The following is a 27,043-nucleotide window of genomic DNA, read 5'->3' on the forward strand; positions in this document are numbered from 1 at the left end:
TGTGGAGTATACAAGGTGTTCAAGAAAGTGACAGTTTATAAAATGTTCCCGGATACTATGCCGTGGTAGAATGGATTTCACATTTAAACCAAACGTGTCGTCCCTTTTTGTGAAGGACATATTTGAGTGGTATCGTAGCTTCATTGAGCGTCCGATTCCCACACTGACTCGCTACTCACTGCAGCTAAATTACGTGTACGCGGGCTCCTGCGCGGTGGAGTGACGTCATATGCTTTGAATACCCGAGCGCAATTGGTCGTTGTCGATTGCCGTCGTCCGCTGTTGCTGTCACCCTATGGTAGAAGACTGGTTCACATCTTCTTCAGCACAGGAACCCAAATGTCATTCAATTTAACTCCCTCCTCCTTCCCAATGAAATGTTTCTGTGTTTCACAGACTTTATAGTCTCTCTATATAGTCTTTCATGATATCTGCTTGCGGCTACCAGTACGGAATTCATGTGCAGTCACTAGCGAGCCACGGTGTGAATCGGAAAATCAAAGAAACTATGATCCCCCTTCAAAATGTCTCTGCAGAGGGGGACAAATCGTGAGGTTTAAATGTGAAACCATTCGACTGCAGCATAATAGCCTGGAATATTGTGTAAACTGTGACAATTCCGGTCGAGATAGTTTACATTTTACATTTATTTCAAAAAAGAAATAAAGCCCCGTGAACATGGGCTCTAAAATGCGTACCTTAAGAGCTATGAACAGTTGCTCGTCTTTGTTGCTGTGAAACATATCTCTTCTACTGTTATCTCTTTGATATTATAAAGTACCTGGAGAATGCAACAAACGTATGAGAACACATTTCTCTGTCATTTTCCATGGACACAGAACGTAGTAAACATCTGTTAGTGGTGTTACTGTAAACATTATTCACACTTCTGGATATGTGCAGCGCATATATTAGTTCTAACGGAACCGTTTTATGTTTTAGTAAGTATGTGAAATGCTTTCATATTGTAGTTTTATCTTTGCATTTGCCAGCATAATGAAAGCCTATTATTCCACATGGAAATGGCAGACATGATCTTGGCGACTGCTCACAAGTGCAGGTCGTATATATACTGCCGGAAAAAATGCAACGCCCCCAAGGACTGTGTTCAGTGGCGCCAGGGTATAATATGTGCATACTAAGGGGTTATAGCGTTAGTGATCCATCTATCACGATCATCGGCGATCAGATGGCCCTCAGGAGGGCTCTCTGTACACGCTCTGTGTTGACTCAGCAGGCAGTAACTTTGTTGGGTTTAGAGGTGAATAGTGTTTGCAACATTCATTCTATGGCACAGTCATGACCCGCTGACGAGTGCGTGCTCCTGATGAACAGCTTCAGTCATTTGGTTGGTTGGTTGGTTAGGGAAGGAGACCAGACAGTGAGGTCATCGGTCTCCTCGGATAAGACAAGGACGGGGAAGGAAGTCGGCCGTGCCATTTCAAAGCAACCACCCAGCATTTGCCTGGAGCGATTTAGGGAAATCACGGAAAACCTAAATCAGGATGGCCGGACGCGGGATTGAACCGTCGTCCTCCCGAATGCGAGTCCAGTGTGCTAGCCACTGCGCCACCTCTTTCGGTTTCAGTCATTTGAACAAAGTCACATTGTGGGGCAGCAGGAAGACGAATGAACGTATCGACGGATTGCTACACAAGTTGAGCTTGTATGTATCGGTGATGTATCGCTGCTTTCAGCAGTCGTCTGTGGAACATTCGCACACCTGTAGACCAGGTTCTTGACGTCGGCGTAGTGCAGACGCACGTCAAGATCGACGCATTGTGCGAGCAGCTGTGGTTGACCGAACATCGTCCAAGGACTAAATCTTGGCACATGTAGGGCATTGGGAGCTGTCTGTTTGCAGCAGGATTGAGGTCACGTGTGCCTCTGGCCAGGCTACCACTGACGCCACGACACTGCCAAACATGGCTACTCAGGTGTCGTGAGAGAGTTGACAGGAGAGTGGAATGGCGCTCTGTTGTCTTCAGTGGTGAGTTTCTGTCAGTATGCGAGGGACGGACGTACATGTGTATGGCGTAGACCTAGTGAGCTTCCTGTTCCAGAGTTCATTCGTCCACTACACGCACGTCCCATCCCACACTTCATGGTGTGGGGTGGCCATGAGTTACAACTCGCCGTCACATGTTTCGTTTCTTGGTTCAAATGGCTCTGAGCACTATGGGACTTAACATCTGAGGTCATCAGTCCCCGAGAACTTAGAACTACTTAAACCTAACTAACCTAAGGACATCACACACATCCATGCCCGAGGCAGGATTCGAACCTGCGGCCGTAGCAGTCGTGCGGCTCCAGACTAAAGCGCCTAGAACCGCTCGGTCACACCAGCCGGCCCTCTGGCGTTTCTGTTGGATAAAGTAACCAGTGCCTGCTACATTGCACGGGCTGTTATCCCCGTGCTACTGCCATGTCTTCGAGAGAAAGTTGATGTGCTTTCTCAACAAGACAATGCACATTCATATACGACCGCTGCTACGCAAAATGCTCTTAGAGGTGTAGAACAACTGCCATGCCTGGCAACATGACTAGATCTCTCGCCAACCGAACACTTATGGGATATGATGAAGTGGGGACTTACTGGTTTTCCAGAGCCTGCAAGAAACATTGCCGAACTGCAATAAAAGGCGCATGATGCTTGGGACAATCTATCGCAGGATGCCATTCGGTACCTTTATGATCGCTCGCATGCGAGGATATACGCCTGCGTCGGCTCCAGAGGCGGTACATTGTGTTGTGACGCGAATGTCTGGGCACCGCTTAATGTGATATGTGTGTTCCATTTGTTCTGAGTATACTGCTACAGTGATGAATCACCCGTCACCTCACTTGTCAACAAAATGATATTGTCCTATAGGGTGTTGCATTTTTTCCTGGCAGCGTAGTAGGAGGCAGATCACATTAGATGTGCTGTTATTTTACAGTAACAGAATAATGTGTTCTCATTTGTTTACGATATTTTGTAGGTCGTTCTTAAAACTGAAGAGAATTCAGTAGAAGAGATGTGTTTCTCAGTAGCGAAGATAAACAAGTGTTCATAGCTCTTAAGTTATCCATTATAAAGGCCATATTTATTGGGAAGTTTTGCTTCTTTTGGTCTACACTGCCGAATGGAATATTGATTTTAGCATCCTGCGTATGGAGATGTTCAAATGGTTCAAATGGTTCTGAGCACTATGGGACTTAACATCTCAGGTCATCAGTCCCCTATAACTTAGAACTACTTTAACCTAACTAACCTAAGGACATCCACTGGACTCGCATTCGGAAGGACGACGGTTCAATCCCGGGTCCGGCCATCCTGATTTAGGTTTTCCGTGATTTCCCTAAATCACTCCGGGCAAATGCCGGGATGGTTCCTCTGAAAGGGCACGGCCGACTTCCTTCCCCATCCTTCCCTAATCCGATGAGACCGATGACCACGCTGTCTGGTCTCCTTCCCCAAACCAACCAACCAACCTAAGGACATCACACACATCCATTCCCGAGGCAGGATTCGAACCTGCGACCGCAGCAGCAGCGCAGTTCGGGACTGAAGCGCCTAGAACCGCTCGGCCACACCGCCCGGCACGGAGATGTTCGTGGCAAATGAAATAATGAATAAGATGAGCAATTACGGTTAAAAGTTTCCTCAGGAACAGTATACGCTGGCTCGTATAGTGTAAGGACACCTTAGGCGTACAGAACAGCGCGAGTCTGGTGTTGATCGCTGCATACACGTTCTGAACAGAAGTCACTGGGATTTTATACCATTTCTTGCGAATAGGCTTTCAGTTACTTGAGAAATGCTACGAGACGGTACCTTCGAATAAATATAAAACCCTAGTGCCCATCGAACGCAAACGTGTGCTCCAGATAGATAGCTCGTTCTGACGTACGCTCGTCTTTTCGCAAGCCATTTCGCAAATTAATGTATTGCTAATGGATGCAAAAGCGTAAGAAGGTCAGTGGCCAGCGGGTTTATCGCAGAGCGCGGAGCGTGGTGGCGGGGGAGCGGCGCGGTTTCGCCAGCGGCGGCTAGCGGCCGGGCGACACACAGCATGGAGCGCGTAGCGAGGCAACACCAGCAGCAGCAGCAGCACGTGGTGGCGCACTGGCGCAAGGCGCCGCAGCCGCTGCCCGCCGCCGGCACTCTGCAAGAGCTGGCGCAGCAGCTGCACGCCGCCTTCCAGCACGACTCCGTCAACGTGGAGCACGTACAGGCCCTCATGGAGGCCTACCGCAGCGACCCCGCGCACTGGAAGAAGTTCGCCAAGTTCGACCGCTACAGGTGCGTACGACGCTTTCTCCGCTTCACACTGTCCTACTATAGCGGGAACGCTGCGAGCTTTCTGGTTGCGCTGTGCTCTCAAGTGTCGAATTGTAGTTTAGACGGTGGACCCATTTCTTGGCCGGCCGGAGTGGCCGAGCGGTTCTAGGCGCTACAGTCTGGAACCGTACGACCGCTACGGTCGCAGGTTCGAATCCTGCCTCGGGCGTGGATGTGTGTGAGTTAGGTTAGTTAGGTTTAAGTAGTTCTAAGTTCTAGGGGACTGATGACCTCAGAAGTCAAGTCCCATAGTGCTCAGAGCCATTTTGAACCCATTTCTTGATGACAATACGTTGGTGGGGGGGCACAACACTTCTTGAGGGCAAGCACCCCTACCGGCCGTACGGATAGCATAAGTTGATCAGTTTTTGATTGGTCCGCGGCAGTTACCGACTATAGGAAACCTCAGTCACTATTTCTTTTTTAAAGGCTACAGCTTTTGGAAGATTAATCCTCCATCTTCAGACCTCCGTTATATACAATCGTTTTATTCAAACAAATGTTTCAGTGTTGTGTTGTTACGTCTAGTTTTAATTATTTTCAGGGAGTTGAGCGCAACTGCACGGGCGTTTGTTGACGACCCCGACTACAGGGGAGGGTAGCCACTATATAAACATGAATCTTTGTACGCAGACATACTGCTGATTTAAATTCCTTTTCGTTCCGTTCAAGAACTCGCGAAACGACAAATGTTTCGTATTCCACGTATAATGCTAAAGACCTACAAAACACTTGTTGTAGGTAGTAGAGAAGGGTACGGAGATGCATTGACGTCACGTAGTAGAACGAGAAGGCTTTTAGCCTTTTGCGGTTGAAACACTTATAGTCTATGAGAGACGTGATTTTCGTTCAGAAAGTACATGTTCCAAGTATCCTACAGAGACAGTTCTGTTGCTGTACAGAAAACTGGTGCATCACAGGGTGCAGTGAAATGGCATGGAATCTGGGAACGTATTCCAAAGTTGAAGTACGGGTAACAGTGCGATTTTTGTGGGAAAAACGTCTAAATTGTACACAGATTCACCGTGAAATTCTCGTCGTATACAATGCCTCATCCAGCCGTAATGAAATGGTGTCAGCAATTTGACCAACGCCACACTGACGTGGATGATGCAAACCGTGAAGAAGACCATCGACGTCGACCACTGACGACAATGTCCCAGCAGTGTTTTCGACAAGCAGTCCTTTCGGCAGGAAAGTGATTACTCAGTGATTAGGACGTTCGCACAGCAGTTCTTGAATGTGAAATGAAGTTAAAGAAGTTCACGTTTAGAAAAGGGGTATTCTTCTCCTCCACCGTATGCGAAAGGAATGTGGGAGTGTGGGCCATAAAAGACATTGGTACACTAAGTATCCACTAGCTGACGCCGTGGAACGGCTTCATAACCACAGATGTAGAAAGATATATACATGCATACACTGCCGGTAACCTGTTGGACCACACACAGTGCACCGACTATCACTGAAAAATTTCTAGACTGTGGACCAACATCAAATTTTAAATAAAACTAATTGAATATGAGTAACAGAAAATTTTTTTCTCAAATTTAAATTTTCTGCATACTAACATGAACATTATCGGAGAGTAATTGTTCATTTCATTAAAGGTGGCCAAGCGCTTCTAGGCGCTTTAGTCCGGAACCGCGAGACTGCTACGGCCGCAGGTTCGAATCCTGCCTCGGGCATGGATGTGTATGATGTCTTTCAGTTAGTTAGGTTTAAGTAGTTCTAAGTTCTAGGGGTCTGATGTTAAGTCCCATAGTGCTCAGAACCATTTGAACCATTCATTTCATTAAATTTATACCACTGTGCTATTTACAAATCTTTAAATGACCAGCATGTAGCCATGTACAGGAACAAATCTACATCTGCATCCGTACTCCTTGCCGGCCGGAGTGGCCGAGCGGTTCTAGGCGCTACAGTCTGGAACCGCGCGACCGCTACGGTCGCAGGTTCAAATCCTGCCTCGGGCATGGATGTGTGTGATGTCCTTAGGTTAGTTAGGTTTAAGTAGGGGACTGATGACCTCAAAAGTTAAGTCCAATAGTGCTCAGAGCCATTTGAACCATTTGAACCGTACTCCGCAAGCCAATATATGGTGTGTAGAGGAGGGTACACAGTGCGCTAGCAAGATTTCCTCCCTCCCTATTCCACTAGCTTATGGAACGTAGACTTCGTGGGAACAAAGATAGAAGTATGTTTCTTGATACTTTTTGCTCACGCTATTTTGTTAGCAAGGCTCTCCGTGATGTACAACCTCTTTCTTGTTACACCACGCACAGCAGTTTGTTAAGCATTTCCGTGAAACTCTTACACTAAATAAACAAACCAAGTGCAGCTCTTCTTTCAGTCTTATCTGTCTCTTCCGTTAATCTCATTTGGTAAGGTTCCTAGACAGGCAAGCAATCAGCAACAATTAGTCGAACGAGGCTCTTACAAGTGATCTGTTCAAATGTGTGTGAATTTGTAACGGACCAAACTGCTGAGGCCATCGGTCCCTAGACTTACACACTACGTAAACTGACTTATGCTGAGAACAACACACACACCCATACCCGAGGGAGGACTCAACCACCGATGGGAGTGGCCGCGCAGTCAGTGACATGGCGCCTCTAACTGCGCGGCCACTCCGCGCGGCTAGAAGTGATCTCTTTCGTGCGTGAACTACACTTACGGTTCTTCCTAGTAATATCAGTCTGGTATATGTTCTCCGCAAGACTGGGTTCATTAAACTACATTTATTTATTTTTAGAGCCAGCTGCCAGTATTTGCACCAGGTGTTGATCATCTGCAAGTTTCTCTCTGAAGTTCGCAACAATTTTCCAACAGTATCACCTTCCCGTACATGTCGTTACACCCCCTCCCCATTTCATTTACATACAACTACATAGAATAAAAAATTAAATTAGCGTGTGACATTGTTAGCCGGGAGGCCTCATCCGGGGAAGTTCCGTCGCCGAGTGCAAGTCTTATTTCAGTCGACGCCACATTGGGCGACTTGCGTGCCCGTGATGAAGATGAAATTATGATGAGGACAACACAACAGCCAGTCCAAGAGCAGAGAAAATTTCCATCCCGGCCGGGAATCGAATCCGGTCCCACTGCATGGGTGGCAAGCAAGTTACCACTCCGCTAAGCAGGCGGACATCCTCAGAATAAAGTTGAAGCAAGTGCTAATGTATAGGAATCGGTGTGAAGACAGCAAACGGGAGCATCAGATCAGTCATCTAAATCGGGAAATAAATATATCACTACGATAATAACTATGTACAAAACTGTCAATGAAAAATGTTTGTGGATCCCGGTTGTAATGAATCAGGATCTCTTTATAACAGACAAGTGTATAAATATATCGAAGAATATGCATTTATATAGGATCACACTAGATGCTTCTTTTGATGTCAGTGGAAAAGAAATTGAAGCAATTATTACACATGCAAGGCATAAACACTCATACAGTTATGATCAGAAATCAGATACGATAAAAAACGTTTACGTGCCGTAAATTAGCAACGTATACATTTGTTTAAGTAACATATCGTTTCAGACCGATCTTGTTCTGGAGAGATTAGCATTTTCGATAGTGAGATCCTTTCACAAGAAAAGGAAAGAGCGTGAAAAATAAAAGATACTGCATAATAAAATTAGAATTTGTTTTGAAGAACAGCTGCTTCCGTGTGAACGTCTCTGTTTGCTTGAGCGATGAACTTTGTGAAGGACAATGTTGAAAAGTTGAAATGGCTCTGAGCACTATGGGACTTAACATCTGTGGTAATCAGTCCCCTAGAACTTAGAACTACTTAAACCTAACTAACCAAAGGACATCACACACATCCATGCCCGATGCAGGATTCGAAGCTGCGACCGTAGCGGTCACGCGGTTCCAGACTGAAGCGCCTAGAACCGCACGGCCACACCGGCCGGCTTTGTGAAGGAATCAGCAGGTATCTCTTCGAGACATGCGGAAGCTTTGACTGGTGCCTGCCAATCACAACGCTGGGCACTTATTTTTCAATTGGACCCCTCGAGCACTTTTACCAAAAAGCGCTCTTCGTCGTGGCAGCACATCGAGCCTACGTGATTTAGACACTTGCCTTGTGCCTTTAGAGATGGGCGCATTCGACTGACAACTTTCAGTACTGTGGTGGGACTGCAGCAAGCGCCGGGTATTTGGCTTGTATTCATGCGGTTGGCGTATTCAAACGTGCTTTGGGATTATGTAGAATTGTGTCCTGCACACGTTGCAGTTTACATTCAAACTTTGCATGGGACACGTTGAGCTTTCGTTCTCGCTTTTGATCTCAATAGAACACATGATGATCGGTATCGTTTTCTGAGTTAACCGTCGGTAAATTCAAGTGACTAACAAACAGATTCTCTGTCTCGTAAAATCTGTTCCAGAAACTTGAAGCCTTATTTTAAGTATACTTGCACTATGACGTCCAGTGGCGATGTCAAGCGGTTATATCTGTGACTTCTATTTATCCATGAAGTGTAACCTTATGTAAGTTGTCTTTTAAAACATGGTATCGCGTTTTCATACGTTTGGCCTTCGTGAATTTATTATATTGTACCTCTTCCTTTGTTCACGAATTCCACCAATTGTCCTGTCTCTAATTCCACCAAGTGTCCTTTATCTCTGTAAGTGAATATTCATCCACTTATATTAGAATCTACTCTGAGGCTACTATGTATAAATAAGCAGAATTTGCAATTACCTTCCGCAAGAACCTTACAGCACTTCCGGTGAGGTGACGTAAATGCAGCTCTTCAGGACACTCGGCTGCAGAGAGGGCGTCATGGGAAGTTATTTCTTCCACCACATCAAGCTCACAGTTTCGTCAGGTTATTTGGCAGCGTAGGTCACATGTGACAGACATATTGAATATTCTTTTTCAGGTACATCAGACTAAACAGTGTACAAATATCACGTTGTCCAATTCTCGACAGGAGACAAAGCATGCTCTGCTGAACTGTTCTGAGAAAGCAGGTTTTCTTTTTATCCAGAACACAAGTGATTTCCTGTGATCAAGAAAGTACTGAGAGAGAAGTTCACAACCAAAACAACAACAATCATTCAAGTCATGAAATTGGTGCAAAACGTTGTTTTGTAAGAGCGTAAATATTATGAAACAGTGACAGAGTCACATGACCTGAAGTGTGATAGACAATATCTTCTCTTCTAACAATGGCTCCCTATTAAGAACGAGGTACTGAGTTCTGATTGCTAACAATTCTTCATTCCAATACCTTTAACAGTTCGTAAATACCGTTAGCGTGTATTTTGATTGTTTGGCGACGATGCGGACTTGTATCGACTCATTTCTGGAAGTTGACAAACACGATATCAACTCGAACTCCACTATTTGCTACCATCTGCATCTCGTTAACGAGCAGAGCAAGCTTGATTCCACAAGATCGGTGCTTGCGGAAACCACAATTATTCCTACATAGGAGTTGTTGGGTCCTCAGGAAACGCATCATAAGCGAGCACAATATACGTCCCATTACTCTGGAAGAAATCTACATCAGTAAGATAGGTCTGTATTTCTGTACATCAAACTTCCTACTCTTCTTGCATTGATCTACACATTTTCTGCGCATGTGGCTCGCTCCGTTGTTCTAGCGACCTGAGGTAATGTGATGCTGGAAGAGAGGCAAGTTCCTCAGTATATTTAGTAAAGAATCTAACGAGCACCGCACTAGACATCCCCTCTAGCGAGCGATTTGTCCAGGTTTTCAATTTCACAGTCACTTATTCCTGCATACAATGCGAACCAGAACTCCAATCTTTCAGAGATGGTAGTATGAACCAAAACAAGGAAAAACCTAGTAAACATGGCTCTAAAATGCATACCTTATACCTTAAGAGACAAAGAATGTGGTGCTACAGAAGAATGCTGAAGATTAGATGGGTAGATCACATAACTAATGAGGAAGTATTGAATAGGATTGGGGAGAAGAGAAGTTTGTGGCACAACTTGACCAAAAGAAGGGATCGGTTGGTAGGACATGTTCTGAGGCATCAAGGGATCACCAATTTAGTATTGGAGGGCAGCGTGGAGGGTAAAAATCGTAGAGGGAGACCAAGAGATGAATACACTAAGCAGATTCAGAAGGATGTAGGTTGCAGTAGGTACTGGGAGATGAAAAAGCTTGCACAGGATAGAGTAGCATGGAGAGCTGCATCAAACCAGTCTCAGGACTGAAGACCACAACAACAACAACAACAACAAGAGACAAAGCACCTGTTCGTCTTTGCTACTGTCAGACATCTCTTCTAATGAAAGATCTTAGCTTTCCATATTTTCAGAGGTAATGGAATGAATCAAAACGAATAAAAAGTCTCCAGTAAATATGGTCTCTAAAGTGAATAACTTTTGAGCTATGGGCTCTAAAGTGAATAACTTTAGAGCTATGAGCACTTTCTCGTCTTAGTTATTGTGAAACATATCTCTTCTGCTGAGTACATGCTCATAGTTTTTAAGACATGCATTTTAGACCCAGCATTTACTGGACTTTTTTCTTGTTTTAGTCCATACTACCTCATCCCAAAACGTAGAAAGCAAGAGCCTGCAGTAGAAGAGATGTATTTCACGCTGTATGTCACTTCCTCGTCTGTGGTATAGTCGAACTTAGGATATGCGTCACCAATCGGTCTACATCATTTCCATAAAAATCGTGCAAATGATCTATGTAACATGAAATATCAAAACGAAGAAAACACAAATGCCGAATGTGATGGCAGATTTTGCGAAATAATAGAGTCCGAAACAAGCAGAAATGAATAACACTTAAGTCCTGTCAGAATGATTGTCCCCGTGAATTATGAGCTTCCGATATCGCTCCTGTCCCATCCCCTCATTTTGTCACACAGTCTTGTCACCGTCGTAGTGAAGGCAGCCGTTTTCCATTGCCCCCAGGGCTGAACCAATGACAAATGCTTTACATTTCTTTCCTGTCAGATTGCCTGTTCGGCAAAGAACTGATTTGCACCATAGACTTGCCAAATAAAGTGGTTTTCCTCGTGACATTTGCTGCTGACATTGAAAATTGTAAGTGATGAATCTGGGCAGCATTTTTCCCCTACCGCATCTTTTCTCACTCCGTTTGAGAGTTAAGTCCGCAAAGAAAATCCTGTGCAGTCCAATATAATATTTATTACGATATTCTGCGTTTGTTACTTGTGGATCTTCAGCCAATATAAATGTTATGAGAGATAACGTTCCACAACTGGCTGATTTTATAATGTCCTTTTATTTGTTGTTACTGACAGTTTCGGCCGTTAAACCATTATCAAACGCCTCAAATACATACCAGAAACAAATTTTGCTTTTTAAAAATCTAAAAATTAGGAAAAAAGAGCATTTTTGTTGCATACAGTATGTTGTTGCATCCCATAGTACTTTATACTAACTCGGTAATTTTCTAAAAATTATATTTTTCAAGCTATCGTTGCCACCTCTTGGTGTGTTGCACGCTGCCACTCGTCTCCGATCAGCAGTCGAGGGCCGCGGGCGAGCTTGACTCCAGTCTGCCACCTGCCACGGAGGCTGAATATTTTGACAGTGCTAGCTACTGGCGCCTGTCAAACGTTACGAAAAGAGCTTACAGTCCGTCAGCCGACGATACTAAGATGTACATCGATATGCAACACATGTTGGTGTATCTGGCAATAGCTTAAGGAACGAAACAATCACTTAAAACGAAAAAAGGACGTTAAAATTGTGCTAGCTTCAGCAGTCTCATCTTGCATCTATCACAGAGCCCTATTTTCAGGCATATATTGCAGTATGTGTACATATGCACTGATTAAGATGGTTCTCTTCCTTAACAGTCACCAGTGATTATTGTGCAACTAATGTATACATTTCTGTCATTGATAATGGTTGATATCTTCAAGCTAACTACCGTAAACATACAAAGAACCATAGATAACTTGGGTATGTAGTGCCTATGTGTGTGAAATTTGGTGAAAAGTTTATAAATGTTACCCGAATTCCACCATATGCGAGACACCACCATTTCCTTTTATTTTATCTGCATATGATTCAGACGAGGGCTAGTAGAAATCCTTGGGTAACAGAAGAAATATTGAATTTAATTGATGAAAGGAGAAAATATAAAAATTCAGTAAGTGAAACAGGCAAAAAGGAATACAAACGTCTCAAAAATGAGATCGACAGGAAGTGCAAAATGGCTAAGCAGGGATGGCTAGAGGACAAATGTAAGGATATAGAGGCCTATCTCACTAGGGGTAAGATAGATACCGCCTACAGGAAAATTAAAGAGACCTTTGGAGATAAGAGAACGACTTGTATGAATATCAAGAGCTCAGATGGAAACCCAGTGCTAAGCAAAGAAGGGAAAGCAGAAAAGTGGAAGGAGTATATAGAGGGTCTATACAAGGGCGATGTACTTGAGGACAATATTATGGAAATGGAAGAGGATGTAGATGAAGATGAAATGGGAGATACGATACTGCGTGAAGAGTTTGACAGAGCACTGAAAGACCTGAGTCGAAACAAGGCCCCCGGAGTAGACAATATTCCATTGGAACTACTGACGGCCGTGGGAGAGCCAGTCCTGACAAAACTCTACCATCTGGTGAGCAAGATGTATGAAACAGGCGAAATACCCTCAGACTTCAAGAAGAATATAATAATTCCAATCCCAAAGAAAGCAGGTGTTGACAGATGTGAAAATTACCGAACTATCAGCTTAATAAGTCACAGCTGCAAAATACTAACACGAATTCTTTACAGACGAATGGAAAAACTAGTAGAAGCCAACCTCGGGGAAGATCAGTTTGGATTCCGTAGAAACACTGGAACACGTGAGGCAATACTGACCTTACGACTTATCTTAGAAGAAAGATTAAGGAAAGGCAAACCTACGTTTCTAGCATTTGTAGACTTAGAGAAAGCTTTTGACAATGTTGACTGGAATACTCTCTTTCAAATTCTAAAGGTGGCAGGGGTAAAATACAGGGAGCGAAAGGCTATTTACAATTTGTACAGAAACCAGATGGCAGTTATAAGAGTCGAGGGACATGAAAGGGAAGCAGTGGTTGGGAAGGGAGTAAGACAGGGTTGTAGCCTCTCCCCGATGTTGTTCAATCTGTATATTGAGCAAGCAGTAAAGGAAACAAAAGAAAAATTCGGAGTAGGTATTAAAATTCATGGAGAAGAAATAAAAACTTTGAGGTTCGCCGATGACATTGTAATTCTGTCAGAGACAGCAAAGGACTTGGAAGAGCAGTTGAATGGAATGGACAGTGTCTTGAAAGGAGGATATAAGATGAACATCAACAAAAGCAAAACAAGGATAATGGAATGTAGTCTAATTAAGTCGGGTGATGCTGAGGGAATTAGATTAGGAAATGAGGCACTTAAAGTAGTAAAGGAGTTTTGCTATTTGGGGAGCAAAATAACTAATGATGGTCGAAGTAGAGAGGATATAAAATGTAGACTGGCAATGGCAAGGAAAGCGTTTCTGAAGAAGAGAAATTTGTTAACATCCAGTATTGATTTAAGTGTCAGGAAGTCATTTCTGAAAGTATTCGTATGGAGTGTATCCATGTATGGAAGTGAAACATGGACGATAAATAGTTTAGACAAGAAGAGAATAGAAGCTTTCGAAATGTGGTGCTACAGAAGAATGCTGAAGATTAGATGGGTAGATCATGTAACTAATGAGGAAGTATTGAATAGGATTGGGGAGAAGAGAAGTTTGTGGCACAACTTGACCAGAAGAAGGGATCGGTTGGTAGGGCATGTTCTGAGGCATCAAGGGATCACCAATTTAGTATTGGAGGGCAGCGTGGAGGGTAAAAATCGTAGAGGGAGACCACGAGATGAATACACTAAGCAGATTCAGAAGGATGTAGGTTGCAGTAGGTACTGGGAGATGAAAAAGCTTGCACAGGATAGAGTAGCATGGAGAGCTGCATCAAACCAGTCTCAGGACTGAAGACCACAACAACAACAACAACAACATGATTCAGCTCTTTCTCTGCTACCTTTAGTGGATAACTGTTTATTAAATACGAAATCGTAAAAACATAGACAATAAGTTAGAAACATATAGTTTCTAACGTGTTGCTTAAAAAATATGTTCTCAAAATGAAAACGGTGTTTCTAATTCCATTGTAATTTAACTGTGTCATTGACGTCTTGAAAACACCTTGCGTTCTTAGCGCCAGTTTTATAATGTTTATAAGTCTATGAACTGAAAATTATTTTTAACAATTGTCGTGGGAATTATCTTAGTGCACTATTTTCACTAAAGGCCATTGTATCCAAAAGCAAATCGTACAATAATCATGGATTTTTTTCTTGGGAACATGGCAACCAAAATAGAACTAATGTGTTCAGAAGCCTAATTGAAGAAAATATCTTGAAGATACCGCACTCATCATGCACAAAATTTCTGCTCAGAATTGCCAACTTCTGTGTAATTGTCGAGAAGAATTATTAACAGATCATTGCAACTTTAGGACAGTGGGTTATTGTAAATCGAGGCGAAAAGTGAATGTCAGACTCTTAGCATTAAATATCGGATAGTTCTCACTGTAAGAGAGAAAAAAAGCTATGAAGCGGAGTGTAGTGCTTTCTCGAGCTTTAGTCAGAATGTTCCAGGCCGGCATTATTTTGTTCCGCAGCCGGTGATAACCCTCAACCTCTGGCCCTTTTGCTGGCCCCAGATCAGTGCACAGCTTGAGGCATTAAAAGATCACTAGATGTGGAAACGGTCATGGCCTAAAAATTACCGCAACATGTTAAGACAGCACTATGCACACTGAGATAGCTGTAACCTAACGAAATTGATATGGATTTTAGACAAAAGGCATACATCTCTGAATCGTAGTATTTTACGTGATAATTAAAAACAAATCACTGCAAAGACTTTTCGTAAGAAAACTGTACGACGGGTATTTTGAAGACTGGATAATATTTATTGCTGACACCGTTTACGAAAATTTCCGGAATAATAGTGTAATCACCCACGTTGGTCACATAAATGTACTTTTCTTATCATGGCTAAAAGTGAATTCTCCTTTTATAAATGCCTTTCATACAAAAAAAAGTTGAGAACAGAATAGCAACATTTTTATTATTATATGACTGCCAGTTATAAAATATCAGCATATCTTAAATTCGTAGTGTCAAGCAATTAATTTCTTTCAGACAACAAATATGCAGATAAAGTCTATTCGTATTAATTGAAACAATGGACACAAAGCAGAAAATTTTCTAGGTTAGGACAGACTCCCACCCTCCTCTCCCTTCTACAAATCTCTGTAAACTTCTGTTCCTTACGAAGAAAGAGTTTCAATCCATTTTGCTGATGAGGAAACATAAAAGAGAAACTTATACCTGTAATTTAAAAAAGTTTTTAAATGATTTTCTGCAAATTAAGTCTCCTTCAGTTTAATTTTGGTATATCCATTAGCTTATCTTCAATGAAAAATGTAGTCAATTAGAAGAATTTTACTGCACATTTCACTTCACAATGATCCATGGAATACCTGTTTGCAGAAACTAGCACTTTACACAAGAAATCTTTTTCTCAAGAAGATGAGTGATACTGTAGCAGTTAAACGTTAATTGTTAACAAGAATTTCCTTGTATATTTGTTTTTCCTGAACGTTTGTCATAAACTCGCGATACCACTTTGTGAGAATAGTAGCGTGCACAATCCAATTCTAGCGGAATTATCTCGCTATTATAGTGATATTAGTCGTAAATGTACATATCTGTATTTGAATGAGAGAAACATAACATGGGTTTCAATCTTTTTAGTTGTTCAGGTACATGCGCGGTAAAACACATTCTTGAAGAACGTCGTAATATGGTATGTCACATTTTTACTTGTTTACGTTTAATACACAGCGTGCCGTAGCCGGAAATATCAGAAATGGAAAGTAGATAAAGTTTACGTAGATATAAACTTCATTTCAAACAGTTTATAGATAAATGCTCGTAAATATTTACTGTTATTACAAACTGATTCTATTTTTATTTAGTTGTGTTAGAATACATTTTTCGGTTAAAAATTACAATTATTTATTGATTAACAAATTTACAAATATTTATTGGCTTGCAAATTGACAAAAGTTCGTAATACTTTATCAGCAGTTTACAACACATTTACCGTAGTTCAGAACAAATCTAGAAACTACAAAATAAGTTTTAAGAAACAAATTACGATAAATTTTAATATTTCAACCACCTACTTCAACGAAAGAATAACATGCTGTGTTACTGGTGTTGGAGAATCTCTACGTGCGTTAGTGAGTGTAGCACGCTACGTGCTGCGTATCTTCCTTCCTTCTCTCTTCATTCAGTTCCTTGCACACAAATGGAACAATATTTGATCAGAACATTTTCGTGCCCAGGTAATGAGGGAAAGTAAGGTAGACTGGGGGGTGGGGGGGTGGAGGCTGGGGGAACTAATCATACTGGAAGCACATTGCATTTCATGCAGCTTACAGTACCTCATATACAATTTTTCTAAAATAAAATAAACTGGATCCTCTAAAATAACGTGACACATTACCTATCTACACAAAGGGTGTATTACTTCAGAAACCATTTGGGATAGAGCATCTGTCTATATGAACGCTTTTGCGCCGTACGATAATTTTTCTCATTTCGAAAAATACTGACCTGCCCTTTTGGGGCAACCCGTATACCTCTCTGGAAATTCGTATGCGACTGACGACTTGCATTGTTGTAGAGAAGAAACAGTCAGGACGAACAATCTGCATTTAAGCATATTTTCATATTCTGTCAGAGATTAATTCAGTGCCTAGGTTGTCAAAGGGACTAATTAGGTAATTTACTGTTTTTTTACGCAAAAGAAAATTTTCTGCAGGATATAATATTACATTTCCTACATTTCTCATTCCTACATCTTATTTGTGAGTATCACTATTGTTCTCAAACTGAAATGGATTACTGAGAACAAATTTCATGAGAGAATAATTTACCTTGAGGTTGATGTTGGAACTTCTTGCTGCTTAAAAGTCCCTACCATAGGTTTTCTTTTGCCAGTGAACAGTACGTGAATAGTAGATGAAGAGAAAGCTCGAGTCATTGTGTCATAGGAAATAAATGAATGAAAATAATTACAGCACTTTAATTTACTGAGTTTTTTGAGCCCAATGTTGTATATTGAGTGTTTAGCTAAAGTAGCGGAACGAAAATTTTTAGCACGTCGATAACATTATATTCAAAGTTCACCTCGTCAACACGTACTTCTAGAAACGTAAAAAATGGCTCTGAGCACTATGCGACTTAACTTCTGAGGTCATCAGTCGCCTAGAACTTAGAACTAATTAAACCTAACTAACCTAAGGACATCACACACATCCATGCCCGAGGCAGGATTCGAACCTGCGACCGTAGCGGTCGCTCGGCTCCAGTCTGTAGCGCCTAGAACCGCACGGCCACTCCGGCCGGCCCTAGAAACGTAATGCTAAGTAATAGATATACTGGGTGTTTCAGAAGTGATGGGAAATATTTAGGCATATGACAGGAATGATCATTCGAAACAAAAAAGTCAAGTAAACATGGGCTGTAAAACGCATATCTTAAGGGCTATGAGCAATTCTTGATCTTCGATACTGTGAAACAAATCTCTTTTACTGCAAGCTCTTTGCTTTCCATATTTTGAAAGTGGTAGTATGGACCGAAATAAGAAAAAATGTCCAGTAAACATGTTCTCTAAAATGCATACCTTAAAAGTTATGAGCACTTCTTCATTAGAAGAATTGTGTAGAGAAGATGAACGAGTTGTCATAACTCTTAAGGTATACCTTTAAGAGCACATGTTTACTGGACTTTTTTTCTTGTTTTGGTCCATACTATCACCTCGCAAAATATGAAAAGCAAAGAGCTTGCAGTGGAAGAGATGAGTTAAATATTTTAGCAAATATTTCATTTGTGCTTTTGCCTGACTCACTCACATTTTGCAACACGAGTAGATGACCCATGATCATAGCCTGTATGGCTTCTCCTCACTTAATTAGTGTAACTTCGATCGTCCTCGGTCCTAAGTAACAAGTAGTCCAGTTACCGCAAATAGGAACACTACCTGCTGGTGTGTGATGACTTTACTGGGCACGAAAAGCTCTGTAGGTATGAACTTGAATTTCACGAGCACGGACAGTGTAACATATAGGTCGCTTTATTCGTTCATAACTTATCACGGAAGAGTCTTGCTTCGAACTGAGTCACGATGGCCAGCGAAGACGCTTCTGGAGACGCCACGGACGGCGGTGGGATACCAAGCTGACCGTCTCCCGCCATACGGCCCGACATGCAGGAGTGATGAATTGGGATGCCATTTCATTTCATAACAGAACCGCTTTGGTTTTCATCCACGGCGCTCTGCACAGGGAAACGTCGACGATATTCTGTGCTCCGTTGTGTTTCCCTTCATGGCAAGTCATCCTGGATATACATTTCAGCAATATAATGCCCGCCCGCACACAGCGACAGTTTTACTGCTTGTCTTCGTGCTTGTCAGAACCTCTCTTGGCCAGCAAGGTTGCCGGATCTCTTCCCAGTTGGGACCATTTGGAGTATTTTGTGCAGGACCCTCTAACCAACTCGGGATTTTAGCGATATAAAGCGTCAGTTGGACAGAATCTTGCACGATATCCTCCAGGAGGGCACCCAAAAACTCTATCAATCAATGACAAGCCGAATAACTGCTTCCATAAGGTCCAGAGGTGTACCAATGTGTAACTGACTTGCTCAATTAGTGAAGCTTTTCCTCTTGAACAAATAATCCAGTTTTTCTGAAACTGTAATCATTTGTTTGTCTGTGCATATACATCAGTTCTACCGATTTCCGTCCCATTCGTACAGTTCCTTCGTGGTATGTCGTTTTTCTTTCTTCTTTTTATCTGAGACGATAGATATAAACAACAAGGGAGCTGACACTTGTGGTTTCCTTATGCAGTTTGTGACGTGGTTGGGAAATCGTTAGTAACCGCATGAGCACCGGCAGTTGATCAACGCTTGGTGCAAATGCTAACAACTGACCATCAGTACAAGTAATGTGGATAATTAGACGTAAAAAACACGTCATCTATTGCCTACAAGATCGGGGATCTATCATGGTAACTATTCACCAATGTAGAATATCTAGAAGTATTTATACAGAGAGATTTAAGGTGTAAGACTACATGAAACTACCTTTGGAGTAAGTACATTCGTTTTTGTGACTTACTAAGAGTGTTCAGTGAAAACGTAATCCACTCGAGAAGAACTCAGTTACCAAACCCTTGATCAATCATGTTTTGGGTATTGTTCGTCTATCAGTGACCCGTACCAAGTTGGGTTAACAGGAGAGACAAAGAAGTTTCTGAAACGGGATGTGCAATTCGTAGCACGTTTCTTAAGGATTCCATTGTACGTTCTACATCTACACATATACTCCGAAATCTACCTTAAGGTGTGTGGCCCATGGTAGTTTTGTACCACTATCTGTTCCATCCGCGGAGGATGCATGTGAATAACGATTGTCGGTATTCCTTTGCATTTGCCCTAATTTCTTCGATTTTTTTTTTTTTCGGTGTGGTCATTTTACAAGACGTATGTGGGTAGATGTAATGTATTGCCCGACCCATCTCGGAATGTACCCTCTCAGAGTTTCAATATCATACCTCTCCGTGATGCACAATGACCCTCTTGTAGCGTCTGGTCTGCCATTGGAGTTTTTGAGCATCTCCGTAATGCTCTCGCACCGCTCCATAGCGTTCTTTCACCGAATAAACGATTCCGTGACGAAATGCACCGCTTGTTGGGTGGATCTTGTCTATCTCTTCTATCAGTCCCAGACTGATGAACAGCGCTCAGGAATCGCTCTAACTGGCGTTTTGTAAGCTACTTCTTTCGTGTATGAATTACATTCCCTTAAGATTCTTACTATGAATTTCAGTCACTTATGGTCGCTACGAACGGTTACTCCTGGGTATTTTACGGTATTTACTGTTTCCAGCTTACCAACAGTGTAACCATACAGCAGTGGATTTCTTAACCTATTTATATGTAGTATGTTACATTTATTTACACTCAGGGTCAACTGCCGCTACCTCCACCAACAATCAATCCTGTGCAGACCCTGAAAGTCACTAAAGTCTTCTGGCGTTACCTACATTCTTATAGATAACCACTTTCATCTGCAAATGATGCCTCATCCAGCTTCCGAAGACATCCATTATACCAGTTACATATCTCGTAAACAGTAACGGTCTTATCACACTACCTTGGTGTATACCGCAATTACTGTTGCATACGTCTATTTTGTTCCGTTAAGAGCGACATGAAAAATTCTATCTGCAACAGGCTCGGATCTAGAGAGCGGGAAGGGGGGGGGGGGGGCGGCAAACCGGGGTATGTGCCCCTGGCTTCAATTTCAGGGGGCGCCAAATTCGTATTCTTTAAGAAAAAAAACCTAACGAATCATGAGTTGGTATTTCAATGCGTGCATAGTGTACGTGACGTCTCTGCCAGGGGAATCTAGAAATAAAAAAAACTTTCCCGCTGACAAAAGAGGACAGGGCTATACGAGCTGAGCTAAATAAACCCGAACGGGTGAATGTCAATCGCTGTTTCCTTTTGTGGTTGACTAGGTGTGCGAATGATCAGCGTTGTTACAATCAGTAGCAAAATCCATAGATTCAGACTACCAGTGTGGACATAAACGACTAACAGGAATAACAGGTATGAAATCTTGCATATTATCTTCTCGGTGTTTCCAAGAAAATGAAATTTTGACAGAAATTTTTTGCCAGATCGCTACATTACCAGTTGTAGACTCCACGGTTAGCAGCCGCTTAAGTTCTATTCTCGGAATAGCGTGGAAAACGCGTTGTACGAACACATAATAGCGCCTAGCCGGAGAATAAACGCGGGGTAACTGAACCTGTGATTCTGGCAGATAGTAAAGTTAAACCGGAGAGTGAGTTTTGACAGAGGCTGGAATAGTTACAGAATTAGTGATGACAAGATTGTTTGCTAGTATGAGGAAGAAACGGGGACATCCCAGAAATTATATAGAAGAATATGACAATTCCAAATTTATATAAAAACTTCGTACTACTAATTTTCGATTTTATGCTTGAGAAACTGGATCGTATGAATGAAATGTGAAACTATTTCCTAACATAAAACTTTCTACTTGTAGTAGGCCTAATAGGAATTTGATATTGGTACTTTGTGGATTATGTTCTGACGTGTTATTTATGTAAATGAAGTACATAAAAATGACCATTTGTGCCAAAACAGTCTCCCTTATTTGGCGTGCTTTACAAGTTCTGCACTATTAGAAAGACCTATTTCCTTTTATTTAGCAGACAGTGACAAAATAGACTTAATCAAATCGAGAAACCACATCAGTCTTGGGTGTTATTCGTATTGACAGATGTTTCAGTATTAGACATCAACAATTTGATTTTTCGTGTACGAAAACTGTTGACGAACTTTGATGAGGAAATATATTTTTTCGCAGAAAGAAAAGTTCGCAGAGTAAAGCTGCAGCAAGATTATAGAGAAAAAAATACTGGGACCTATGGATTGAAGAAATGTGTATTGTCTTGCTTGTCTCTTGCCTTTACTTGTTTTATGTTTCCTATATTTAATTATATATCACACAAAAGAGAAAGTTATTAGCTAATAAGCAATGAAGAGTGCAAATTTTCTGAAGAGTTCTTATTCTTCCGGTCACAAATAATTGCACCCAGCATTAAGTGTGAGGTTTTTTTTTTTTAAAAAAAAAAGGGGGGGTGTTGTAGGATGTCAAATCGGCCAACTGGGAGCAGGAGGGGCACTACAGGACACTTTAATTTCGACTGTCTTGAATATAGGCTTGATGGCTTTCACTACAAAGTATACACGTTTGGATTCCACAGAGCGAAATACAATGACATGCGACAGAAGAATGCTGTGTGAAGAAGCGTGGCACTACACTTTGACACACTTAAGACCGAATAACATGTCTTACATTTCTTGTATTATATAGTAAACTCTTCAGAAAGATGTGCGCTACAAAGTGAACATATTTTTGAAAAATCGATTTTTTAAGTTTTTGACGTCCTATCTCAAACGCTGTAGGGGAGGGGGCGGGGGGGGGGGGGACAATCAAGTTTTTCCCCGGTTCGGAAATATCGTGGACACGGAGCTGATCTGCAAGAAATTCCTTAAGCCAGTCTCAAATCTGGTCCGATACTCGGTAAACGTGTAGTCTGCTTTCATTAAACGACAGAGTGGAACTGTATGAAATGCCTCCCCGGCATCAAGGAACATATCGTCTACGGCGCTATGGACATCATGGACGAACAGAGCGAGCTGAATTTCTCAACGTCTCTGTTTACGGAATACATGCTGATTTTTATAGACAATATTTTCGTTCCGCAAAAATGTCGTAATACGAGAGCATAAAACCAGTTCCACAATTCTACAATAGATTACCGCCAGCGATATAAACCTATAATTATGTGCATTTGTCTTACGACCCTTCTTGGCAACGGAAATGAACTCCGCTTTTTTCCAGTCGCTAGGTACCGTTCGTTGAGCCTGCGACCAACGATAAAGTGTTCCAACAAGGGGAGCAAGTTACTTCGCATAATCTCTGTAGAACCTTACAAGTATCTCATCCGGTTTTGATACCTTACCGCCATTAAGCGATTAGAATTGATTTTCAATTCCGCGATCACTTACGTCAGGTTGAAAGAAAGAATCGAATTACGGTCTTTCGTTATAAAACAGTTTCGGAAGACCGAATTTAGTATTTCGGATTTCTTCGTGTCATATTTCGTTCCGAACGATTGGATATATTATTTCGATCCGTTTACTGGCTTTACATAAGGCTACATCTCCTTATGCTTTTTCGTCAGCCTTACTCTCTAAATTCCGAGGGCCCCTGTTCGATTACGAGATTTAAAAAACAGAACATACTGTTTACTCCAACATAAATTTCGTGTAATGATTAAGACATTAAAATTAGAGTAATATGTACGAGTAGAGAAAGCTACCGTCCATCTTCCTTACTGCATATCATCCGCGAATCGAAAACCTTACTCTCTCCTGGGAGTACTGGTGCAAATGAAGATTTAACCGGAATTACTAAAACAGTGCAGCGGGATAGCACTCAACCCCGAGTGGCCCAATTCGAATTTCAGTGGTGGTGTAAGTTCTCATTACCAGTTTATGGTTGACAAATGGGAGAGAGTCCTTGGTTTAAAGATCCTATTCTCCTGACCAAATCCCAAAGTTCTCTGCAATTCATCATAGAGTTACATCTTTGACGTCCGACTGGTATGTCATAAGGGGACGTTAATCTCGGCGTATCTACCTGTGAGATCAGAGGCGTAGGCTAGGCGTGAGCACGGATTTCCACAAGCAACTAGTTTTCATTTCTAGAACTACAGATAATACCAGAAACTTTAGACCACATAAATACTAATCACACTCAACCTCATGACAAAGATGCGCAAATGACACACTGGCACTGGCGCGTGAATTGGTCACCCGCTCACTTATTCAGTACGCACCACGAACACCGACGAAAATGACTCACAATACTTGAATTACAAATAATGCCTAAGCATGTGATAAAATTATTCTTAAATACAAATTAATATAGTTCCTTTCTGTCTGCTCCAGCTCGGTCAAAATGTATGTATGTACGTACGTATGTGCATGCGCGCGTTCATGTGTGTGTGTGTGTGTGCGTGTGTGTGTGTGTGGTGGAGTAAATCAATTGTACAGGGGATATATATTAATTTCTAGATAGCCTCTGTACGATTCATTTACTCCACATCATTGAGATATAACGTTTTTATGTGATTCCGGGAAGGTGTATCAAATTTCTCTTCATGCTAACTACTGACCATATTTTCTTAATGAAGGAAATAAATTCCACATACGAGTCCGCTGTAAAGTTTATAGTCTTTACTCCAATTTACAGCTAGAGCGCACCTTTTACTTGTAAGTTAAACGTGCTTTACATGACAAAATTGTGATAGCTCCCTCACTTTATTTTCTAGAGGAATAAAGTCTCCTGATCAGAATCCCTTAATAGGTCGCTAAAGTAAAAGTCAGTAATCTGAAAGTCAAGCATTTGGTGTGGCTGTGTTTATTTGTTTATTTTTTAAATTTGTCTCTCCCGTAATATTTTCTAAAGGAAGTTACAGAGAAACTGAAGTCTTAGTTAATAATACGGTAAACTCCGTCCGCAGGCCGTTGTGGGCCCATCGGCACCGACCGTCGGCCGTGCCATCCTCCGCCAATGGCGTCATTGGATGCTGTGTGGAGAAGCGTGGGGGTCAGCATGTTTCCAGTTTTCGTGACCTGGAGTAGCTACTACTCTGTCGAATAGCTCCTCAATTGGCATCACGAGTCTGAGTGTACACTGTTCCAGTCCTCCCGCGAAAGAAAAATCTCTGACGGTGCTGGGAGTCCAACCCCGGTCCTCCGCATGGTACTCAGCCGCGCTGACCACTCAGCTTCGGAAACGGACTTAGTTTACAAACTCGCTTGAAATTCATTAATGCTTTTCATTATCTGACAATACTCAATTACTTTTAAAAAACAGTTTTTCAGTAGTAACTGTTATTATTTCCTTGTTATGAATTATTCTACCAAAAATTGTTTTCCTTTAGGTGCAACAAAATCGGATTGTAGGACTTAAACCACTGGAAATATCTTAAATGTAACTTGAGAAGGAACAGCAATGTCGAATAAGCTACTGACATTTTTTTCGAATGATAACACAGAGCAGCTAATACTTTCCTTCATTGACTAACTCAACCAAAGATAAATGTTCTTCAAGAACAATAGAATATGCGGATAAGGTTGTCTTTTTGTAAGTCTAGGTGATATGCTGGAAAAGGGAACATTTAAGCAAACAATAAGCTATTTTTCTGCTCTCCATGGCTATAATAACAATTTATGTCACTATTCCTAAAAATATGTCAAGTTTTTCAGTAAACTGAATTAGATGCGGGCCGTGAAAGCCTACATTGTATGATTACATCAAGTTCATTCGGTATTCCTCCTGTGAATCATGAGATTCTCCGAATTAAAAAGAACACTGTTCTGGATCGCCTTGCACTCCACCCTGAGATTTCATTTCAGCTTCTGAAGGAAGGTTACACATGTCTCGACCTCCCTCTTCCCCTAGTCTAGACCAATGGGTGGTCTTAAATATGATTTCCTCAGTAGCGGATATTGCCTTGAGGAACTTCATCGTTAGTGTCTTCCTGTAACACATTTCGAAGTTCTCATATGCTATCGAAATTATGGTAACTGGGGTGAACACTACCGTATCCTCAATACCAGTATCATTTCATGTCCAAAAACAACCGGAACGTTTATTACTCAGTAAGATTTCATTAAAGCATTTCCTTACTATTTTAGGTTTTTTTTAACTTGAGAGATGGCTTATCGTTTGCTCTTGTCCTCTTTCTGTTTTCCATTTAGGACTTCAGGTATATCGTGGCAAATATTTTGCTCCTAACAGCGTGTTGCGGATTTCCGGTGAGGAGCGAGAGACAGGTCGTCTGCGAAGCATCCAGTTCCCCAGTATGGCTTCGTTCCGCTACTTCTACACTCCGTATCGGCGTCTGTTGCTCGTCCCCTCTCTTTTCTCTTTTTCCTGCGAGAGTGAAGGTAAAGCTAGAGACCATTTCCTCACAGCTAAGAGCAGCTCCTGAACGTGAACATGCAGCTTTTCTTTACTACTCCTTTCTAATACCGTCTCACTATCAACTTTCAAATGATGTATTTTTCACTTTTATCACATTAACTAATTGACTAGCCTTTTGTCCTCTGCTTATGGATTTGTCCAAAAACTTTCTAACAAGGGACAAAGTGTCAGGGAAAAAGCACAGAAAAACGACGGTAGTTGCTTTTATTATTTTTGTATCCTGGACGTCAGATTATAATATTATATGATTAACAGGATCTGTGTCCTAGCAAGAAACACTTATATGTTTGTGTTTACCCTAAGATGTTTCACAACAGTTGCGGAATCCGCTGTGAACGTTTATTTCACTCGCAACACAAAACACAATTTAGAAAAAAGTGTGTAACCAAAAACTATGGTTCATACATTAAAATGTTCCCAAAATATCTGTTACCACAGGTAACGTAGGCTTACAACTCTTATAGTTTCAGCTACATTATTTCGAAAACTGACATTTTTTTCAAATTTTCCCCTTGTGTTCACATACAAGTCCCCTTTAATTACTTGGATGTCTAACTGTATCTTACCTTTAGACTAAATTTCAATTTTTGGTGAGTAGATACTAATTTCGGCCATAGATGTGTAGATAATACAGCATTCCACCTGAAACACAGGTACGCTCCGATAATATTTCCACTGAAAAATTATTCCTTAGTTCTGAAATTGGAAGAACATTGCAGCCATGCATCATCAAGCAGAAAAATCTTTTTCCAACACTTACAATGATGGCATTTCTGCACTGAAACTGTACTGAAGTCAGAGTGCACTTAATATTCGCATTGGGGAGTTGAACCTTGCTACTCCAAAATTCTAGAGCAGTTGATCTTAATGAATGAACAAATGAGAGAATTTTAACAATGCTAGTCATAATAGCAGTAGTACAAACTATACTATTAGCAGTCGGATAAGGTGTCAACAGCAGTTTTTTAGTGGCAGAAATTATTTACTTTTTTGTTT

General features: G+C 41.6%; 1 protein-coding gene across 1 annotated transcript in view; it reads left to right on the forward strand.

The window, feature by feature from the left end:
* The first annotated feature begins 4,034 nt into the window (after positions 1-4,034).
* Positions 4,035-27,043, forward strand: part of LOC126470253 (cysteine dioxygenase type 1) — a 132,602-nt gene continuing 109,593 nt past the window's right edge. The window contains exon 1 of the mRNA XM_050097967.1: positions 4,035-4,285. Within this exon, the coding sequence (XP_049953924.1) occupies positions 4,056-4,285 (230 nt within the window). The 5' untranslated portion in view covers positions 4,035-4,055. The remainder of the gene's footprint in view (positions 4,286-27,043) is intronic.

The sequence above is a fragment of the Schistocerca serialis genome, chromosome 3 (genome assembly GCF_023864345.2).
Source record: "Schistocerca serialis cubense isolate TAMUIC-IGC-003099 chromosome 3, iqSchSeri2.2, whole genome shotgun sequence".
Classification (NCBI taxonomy): Eukaryota; Metazoa; Arthropoda; class Insecta; order Orthoptera; family Acrididae; genus Schistocerca; species Schistocerca serialis.